The sequence below is a fragment of the Cebus imitator genome, unplaced genomic scaffold, assembly GCF_001604975.1.
Source record: "Cebus imitator isolate Cc_AM_T3 unplaced genomic scaffold, Cebus_imitator-1.0 Scaffold64, whole genome shotgun sequence".
Classification (NCBI taxonomy): Eukaryota; Metazoa; Chordata; class Mammalia; order Primates; family Cebidae; genus Cebus; species Cebus imitator.
Genome location: NW_016107379.1, coordinates 7,939,348 through 7,948,000, shown reverse-complemented (window position 1 = coordinate 7,948,000; position 8,653 = coordinate 7,939,348). Strand labels below are relative to the sequence as shown.

Below are 8,653 nucleotides of genomic sequence, written 5' to 3'. Positions count from 1 at the left end.
GCCTCGGCCTCCCAAAGTGCTGGGATTACAGGCTTGAGCCACCGCGCCCGGCCTTAGCTTTTTTAAAAAAAAAAAATACAAGGAAACCCCTAGGAAACCTTTGCTTTTGTTTTTTAATAGTATTGGCCTAGCTAGTCTGTCCTACTATATGGTAGAGTCACTGGTGGTAAGATAGAGTTATTTATATTGATTTTCTGAAACAGGGTACTTTTTCTTTTGACTGTGTCATTGGAATGAAAGGTATAATATTTAGGCCGGCGTAGTGGCTTACACCTGTAATCCAAGCACTTTGGAGGCCAAGGCGGGCGGATCACCTGAGGCCGAGAGTTCAAGACCAGCCTGACCAACATGGTGAAACCTCGTCTTTTAATAAAAAATAAAATAAAAATAAAAAAGAAAGTATAATATTTAAATGCTTTAACACTTTTTGGTTTTGTATCCTTTATAGTTGAAGCAGTTGGAGGAAAGGCCTTGCCATGTATTGTTGATGTGAGAGATGAACAGCAAATCAGTGATGCAGTAGAGAAAGCAGTTGAGAAATTTGGAGGTAATACTTTCATTCTGACAAAATTATTGAATATTGGTAAAATAAAGGTATAACTATAATGTTAATTTTAAAATTTGTTTTGATTTTTGAATTTTCTGAGTCTTTGGAGTAATATGTATTTGCTCATGTAGAACACGGTTTAAAACCACCGATGAGGCTGGGTCTGGTGGCTCATGCCTGTAATCCTAGCACTTTGAGAGGCCAATGTGGGCGGATCGCTTGAGGTCAGGAGTTTGAGACCAGCCTGGTCAACATCCATCTTTACTACAAATACAAAAATTAGCTGGGCGTGGTGGCAGACGCCTATAATCCCAGATACTCTGGAGGCTGAGGTGGGAGAATTGTTTGAACCTGTGAAGTGAAGGTTGCAGTGAGCTGAGATTGTACCACTGCACTCCAGCCTGGGTGACAGAGCAAGACTCCGTCTCAAAAAAAAAAAAGAGAGTATGGAATGATAGACAGTGGAGACTAGGAAGAAACAAGGGACGGAAGCAGATGGATGAATAGAAATTACTTAATGGGTATGATGTTTGCTGTTTGGGTGATGGATACCCTAAAAAGTCCTGGACACTTCACAATCTATATATGTGAGAAAATGCACTTGTACCTTATACATTTATTTTTGAAAAAGTTCTTCCTTTATATGCTGAAATCTCATTCTTCACAAAGTTCCCTCACCATGTCAACTAATCAGAAGTGTATTTTTCTTTCTCTGATTTCTTAAAACATTCCTTTGATCCTTATCTTATAGTATTTTAGATCTTAGTATTTGTTTTCTCCCCAATTAGTTCACAAGTTCTAGAAGGGAGGTGTTGGGGATTGCGCTAAGAGTTTCATGGTATCATAGTAGGGCATCTAGGCATGTTCAAGTCCTGCTTAAACCATTACCACTCTCCCTGCTAATATTCCGGAGGACCATATGCACATATGAGGGACACTGGCCAGCAGAAAAATGAGGTAATAGTGCTTTAGTGTTAGCAAGGCCGTGCTTGTAATCCCAGTGCACAGTGCTGTGGGGTCCTGGACTGAAGCACAGAGCTTTGGCTCAAGTGGAGCCTCTTCCCTTAAATCCAAAATCTTACCCCTAGCCAGCAGCCTTTCCCAAAGTAATGTGAATGCCTGTGTGAGAAGAGGAGAGAAAATGCAAAATTATGCTTTGTCGAACTGACAGGGCCCTAAATGTAAAGTGTGCCGTACTCAAATGCAGGATATTTTATCTAAAATAGCATCACCTAGTATTAAAAGTGGTTAACTAGTGCCACTTAGGATTTGATGTAATTAGTTTATCCACTAGTTTTTAGGGAGGAACTAAGGGGAGAAAGCTGAGGCTTTTCATTCTCCCATATTCATTCAGTTTTAGTTCTTTCTTTTCTTTTCTTTTTGAGACAGGCTCTCGCTCTGTTACCCAGACTGGAGTGCAGTGGCATGATTGTGGCTCACTGTAGCCTTGACCTCCTGGGCTCAGGTGATCCTCCAACCTCAGCCTCCTGAGTAGCTGGGACTACAGGCGCCTGCCACCAGGCCTAGCTAATTTTTCTATTTTTAGTAGAGATGGGGTTTCACCATGTGGACCAGGCTGGTCTCAAACTCCTGACCTCAAGGGATCTACCTGCCTCAGCTTCCCAAAGTGCTAGGATTACAGGCATGAGCCACTGTGCCCAGCCTTGCATTTAGTATTTAATTTTTTAAAATTGTGGTGAAATATACATAACATAAAATTTACCATCCTAACTATTTTTAAGTCTACAGTTCAATGGCAACCAAGTGTATTATATTGTTATACAACCATCATTAAGTGTACTTTACAAAGACTAGTGAAGACCAGGTAGAAGCAAAGAAAAATGTTTGACATAGTTTTTGTATTTTACCATTTTCTTTTAATGTTATTTCACTAAGCATATAACTATAAACAAAACATGTTGCTTATAGGTAGAAACTGATAGAATTTGCAGAAATAGTAGTTACTCTAGATTTATTTTGTGTATGTGTGCGTATGAGCCACTAAAACAAAATAGATCCACTTTGATGATTTGCCTGGGATTGAAACAGTAGGTCTTTCTTTTTTCCCAGTTCCCAAAACCAGAAAGGAACCTTTCCTTTTAAGTCAGGAGTCTTGGGGGAAGGGGGACCACTATGCTTGGAAGGAGGACAGGCCTTTGAACTTTATGCTAGAGAGGAAGAAAAACTTTAAGGAATTTTATCTGAAGTTTATGGAGACAGAGGACAACCAGGAGGTAAGAGAATGGATAAGGGTGGATGTTACAAACCACTAAAAACTAAGCCTCCGTGTTGTTTCACATGGAGTTCTGGCGATTGGCTATATCTCCATTGTGCTAGTGACAGTCATGCAGGTGCTATTTTGAAACAGCTACCAGTCTTGCACTGGTATGTGGTCAGTCATATTATCTAAAAGAAGTATAGTCACACATTGCTTAATGATGGTGATGTGTTCTAAGAAAGGCATTATTAGGCAATTTCAAGATCGTGTGAACATAAAGTGTATCTACACAAACCTAGATAGTCTATTGCTTCCAGGCTACAAACCTGTCTAACATGTTTCTGTACTGTAGGCATTTGTAACACAATGGTGAGTATGTATCTGAACATATCTAGACAGAAAAAAGATAGAATAAAAGTATAGTATTATAATCTTAAGGGACCATGTTGTGTATACGGTTCATTGTTGACTAAAATGTTACGTGTGGTACATGACTGTATTTGTAAATCAACTAAGGGTTCAAAAGAGAGTAAGTGCTTTTTTGTGTGTGTGATAAAAAGTCTTAAAAATGAAATTGATTATTTTTAAAACAGGAATTGATATTTTGGTAAATAATGCCAGTGCCATTAGCTTGACCAACACATTGGAAACACCTACCAAGAGAATGGATTTGATGATGAGTGTGAACACCAGAGGCACCTACCTTGCGTAAGTTAGAAAGAAGAGTTGTGGGGGAGGATGTTGCCGTGTCTTCTCAGGGAACTTACTTCGTTGTAAACAGATTTGAGCCAAATTAGCACCATAGTTAAAAATCTGGTCAATCCTTATAGAGGTCTAAAAGTCCTCCATTCAGTCAATGGTTTTTATTTTATTTTATTTTTTGAGACGAAGTTTCACTCTTGTTGCCCAGGCTAGAGTGTAATGGTGCGATCTTGGCTCACTGCAACCTCTGCCTCCCAGGTTCAAGTGATTTTCTTTCCTTAGCCTTCAGAGTAACGGGGATTACAGGCACCCACCACCACACCCGAGCAATATTTAGTATTTTTAGTAAAGACAGGATTTTACCATGTTGGCCAGGCTGGTCTCGAACTCCTGAGCTCAGGTGATCCACCTGCCTTGGCCTCCCAAAGTGCTAGGATTAGAGGTGTGAGCTTACCATGCCTGGCCCAATAATATTTTAGATCGTTTTATGCAGAGTTCCTTTTCTCTGTGAGTTTAGGAAAGACTAAAATAGGCTGAACATGGTAGCTCACACCTGTTAATTTCAGCACTTCTGTGAGGGGAGGATCATTGGAAGCCAGGAGTTCGAGACTGAGCTGCACAAGATGGTAAGACACTGTCTCTACAGAAAAAGTTTTTTAAAAATCAGGCAGGCATAGTGGAGTGTGCCTACTGAGACCGTGATGGTGGTCTCATCTACTCAGGAGGATGAGGCAAGAGGATCCCTTGAGCTCAGGGGTTTGAGGCTGCAATGATCTGTGATCATGCCACTGCACTCCAGTCTGGGTAACAGAGAAAGACTCTGTCTCTAAAGAAAAAAAAAGGACTAAAGTGTCGCTCAAACATTTTCTCAAATATTTGCATGTGTAAATACTTAACATGTGTACTGTGTCTTTCATAGGACACAGTCCTGTCCTAGGACTGTTTCTGATTTCTCAAGCCAACAATAGTATCCTTCCTCTCAAAAAGACCTGGGGTTAAAAAAAAAAAAAGACTTGGGTTTTAGTTATATAAATAACAGTAAGGCCATTCTCATTATGAATCACACTTTAATGTCACCAATAAAAAGGCTAATACTTTTTTGGGCATTGTCAGGGAAATGTATAATACCGAAGGAAAGAGAACGTGGTCCTGATATGTTCTGGATTTGTCAGACAATCCATCTTGTTTTCCATTTATTTATTTGTTTATTTACCCTCTGGCTCTATCGTTTTCCGTGTGGATACATAGCGTAGAGCTTGCTTCTGTACCTTCTGTGTATCTTGTTATATGTACAACAGGTGGTTAGGAGCTTAGGCTTTGGAGTAAGACTGCTTGGATTCAAATCCTAACACCCCCCGCCTCATAACTTTCTATTTTGTGACCTTGGACAAGTAACTTTACTTCTTGCAGATTCAGTTTCTTTACTTTTAAAATGTCAGGAATAAACTAGTTTGTTACAGGGTTGGTCATGAGGATTAAATGTCTTAAGTTGTTAATTTAGTGTCCTGAATTTTGCCCTCAGATGTGTTTTGTTGGGTCTGCAAGACTTGGACCAGACAGTGTTAAAACAAAATTGTTTTCATTAGTTACCTACATACAAAGTTTTATTAGTTAGGGCTAGGTGTGACCATTCATGCCTGTATTCCCAGTACTTTGGGAGGCTGAGGCAGGTGGATCACTTGAGCCCAGTAGTTCAAAGCCAGCCTGGGCAACATGGCAAAACCCTGTCTCTACAAAAAATGGAAAAATTAGCTGGGGATGGCGGCACACATGCCTGTAGTCCCAACTACTCAGGAAGTTGAAGTGAGAGGATTGCTTGAACCTGGGAGGTGGATGTTGCTGTTGGTTGAGATCACGCTACTGCACCCCAGCCGGGGCAATGGAGTGAGACCCTGTCTCAAAAGCTTTATTGGTTGCTTATGTTGAAAAAATTAGAAGATTTACACAAAAGTTCAGATTGGCTGGGCATGGTGGCTCACGCCTGTAATCCAAGCACTTTGGAGGCCAAGGCAGGCGGATCACCTGAGGTCGGGAGTTCAAGACCAGTCTGATCAACATGGTGAAACCCCGTCTTAAAAAAATAAAAAATAAAAATGTTCAGATTTCTGGCTTTTCTTGAAATGTGGGAAGATCTGGCCACATACAGACAGCATTACCACATGGCAACAGTTAATAGATGCTGTAGCTGAGTGGCAGGGTATCAACCACCTCATTAGATGGGGCCTGAGCTCTATTGTCTTCTGGATGCTGAGAACAGGCTAACAAGTTGTCATATCATCGTGCTTGCACTGTTGTTTTTCTTATATGAAAGAGGAAAGTGAAATATTTATCATAACCACATCTCTCTCTGAAGTGGGAAAATGAGACTTATGCCAAGAGGGCCGTATGTTCAAGTAAAATGGGTGAAAGCTTACTTGTTTGTAGATATGAGACATATTTCTATAAATTCAATATGTAAGGTATGTCTCTATTGAATGAAACCATATTGAATCATACCACAGTAAGAATTATGGTAAATGTCTGGGTGTGGTGGCTCATGCCTGTAATCCCTGCACTTTGGGAGGCCAAGGCAGGTGGATCACCTGAGGTCAGGAGTTCAAGACCAGCCAGGCCCACATGGCGAAATCCTGTCTCTACTAAAAACATAAAAAATTAGCTGAGCGTGGTGGTACACGCCCATAATCCCAGCTACTCCAGAGGCTGAGGCAGGAGAATTGCTTGAACCCAGGAGTGGAGGCTGCAATGAGCCGAGATCATGCCACTGCACTCCAGCCTGGGTGACAGAGTGAGACTCTGTCTCAAAAAGAAAAAAAGAATTTTGGCAAGCATATAGATTGTGATAAAAAACTTGCACTAGAAAAAGAATTCATTTTTCAAGAGCTTGTGTTTATTTTCAAATAAAATGGGCAATGTTGCTATGTGATACTGTCGTGTTACTAGAAGAAATTATCTGGGAATCAAAATCTTTTACAGCTGGCAACTTTGTGAAAGAATTTTCAGTTGAATGTAAGTATTTGTTAAACAAATGCTTAACAATATAAACCTAACCAGGAATACTATTGCTCAACGTGTTGAACTATGGCTTAGTTAAGGGTATGTTGTGTGAATAAGTTTAATGCTTTGTGGCAGTTTCTATTATAGATGACGACGAAGCCACAGATTTAAATATACAGACTGAGTATCCCAAGTCCAAAAATCCCCAATCCAGAATGCTCTGAGATCTGAAACGTTTTGAGTGCTGACTTGACACTCGAAAGAAATGCTCATTGGAACATTAAGGATTTCAGATTTTCAGAGTAGGATGTTGAACTTGTTGAGTATAATGCAGATATTTCAGAATGAAATCTGAAATACTTCTGGTCCCAAGCATAGGGGTCACTAAGCTTGTACTACACGCCTAGGTGTATTATGGCATCAGGAGAATTTTGACGTGATTAAAAAGGTTTTAGACTGGGTATTCGTGACATTAAATGACTTCTAAGGTATTTACAGATGTCTTGGAAAGTTTAAGGTAGATTTGTCAAAAGAGCAATCATGACTATAGATACTGATCAGTGTCAGCTTTAGACTTATTAACATCGAAATGAATGTAGGTATATATTACGCAAGGGTACAGAAATTGTTTGTTCATTGCATCAATTGCTCCCTACTAATAAAGTTAAAAATGTACATGTTTTCTTTCCAAGAGATGATCAAAACAAGTAAAGCATTGAATTTTATGTAAATTTGTCAAAATTAGTAGTCCTAACTATAGACTTGACCTTTTAAACTGACATTATGACTGATATGTACGTAAATGTATGATTCTCTTTGTTTTTTCCTTGTGAAATTATGTCTTTGGAAAGCCCATTTGGCAAGAATAATTTGGTCCAGTTTCTTATATTGAGATCATTTTTCAAAAATGAAAACGATGTCTTAACCCACGTTTTTAGATGTGAATGTTCAGTTAAAAACAAAACAGACCATGTGAGGTGGCTTATGCTTATAATCTCAGTACTTTGGGAGGACGAAGTGGGCAGATTGAGTTTAGGAGTTCGAGACCAACCTGGGCAACATAGTGAACCCTGTCTCTATTTTTTTTTTTTAATTAAAGGTAAAATTAAAACTCTAGCACAAAGATTCTATTCACTATTGAAAGTTCCTACCTTTATAAACAGATACTTAAAAAAAAAAAAAAACCCACTAAATAAAATTAAATGTTGCTCCCCATTAAAAGCAGATTGCAATGCCAAATGAAAGACCACACACTGACCTTTGAGTCAAAGAAAAGTTTCAGATTTTTGGCCCTCCATGAGAGGTATGCTATAAAATGAAAATTCATAATGAAATATTTCTATTTTATTTTATTTTTACTCCCTTGGTAACGCACAGAGGATATTTCTTTTTTTTTAATTTTTATTTTTCAATTTTAATTTATTTTATACACTCCAGTATTACATTGTTTGTACCATGTTAAATGCTTATAGAAGCTTGGTAGTATGGTTCAGTTGTATCTCAGAACAGTTGATTTTTCTTATGCCCAGTTCACTTTATTCGTTTACTCAAATGCTTTATAGGCCTTTGAGTTTGCAACCCCGACTAAGTAAAATAATTCATGAAAAGTAATAAAAGCAGAACCTGGCACATAGTGAATTTTCTGTAAATGTAACTATTTTATTAGGCTGAAGGTATTAGTATCTAAGTGTGGTGCTAAGCGTTTTCAATATAATCTATAAGAAGGCATGCTACTGGGACAGATGCATCTGCTGTAGGATTAACAGTGTAAAGGTCTGGGCCAGCAAAGTGCAGACCGAAAGGTTTTATCCCATAGATTAAGGGAAAGTTTATGTTTAGAATGTAAATGAAATGAGCTCTTTCCTTTGAGTGTAAAATATGATCTTATTGACTGGGAGTAGATTTGTTTCTTCTTGATGCTTCGAGTTGCAGTTTCACTGTTTGAATGAAACTCAGCTGTAATGTTTGCCCTACTTCACCTCACCTCCATAAAAGTGAAGCATTGCCAGGCGTGGTGGCCCAAGCCTATAATCCCAGCACTTTGGGAGGCCGAGGCGGGTGGATTACGAGATCAAGAGATCGAGATCATCCTGGTCAAACCCCGTCTCTACTAAAAATACAAAACATAGGCCGGGCGCGGTGGCTCAAGCCTGTAATCCCAGCACTTTGGGAGGCCGAGGCGGGTGGATCAC

General features: G+C 39.2%; 1 protein-coding gene across 1 annotated transcript in view; it reads left to right on the top strand.

The window, feature by feature from the left end:
- HSDL2 (hydroxysteroid dehydrogenase like 2) overlaps positions 1 to 8,653 on the top strand; it is an 82,845-nt gene that overhangs the window by 11,169 nt on the left and 63,023 nt on the right. Inside the window, exon 3 of the mRNA XM_037739200.1 lies at positions 449 to 547. Coding sequence (XP_037595128.1) covers positions 449 to 547 — 99 coding nt within the window. The remainder of the gene's footprint in view (positions 1 to 448; positions 548 to 8,653) is intronic.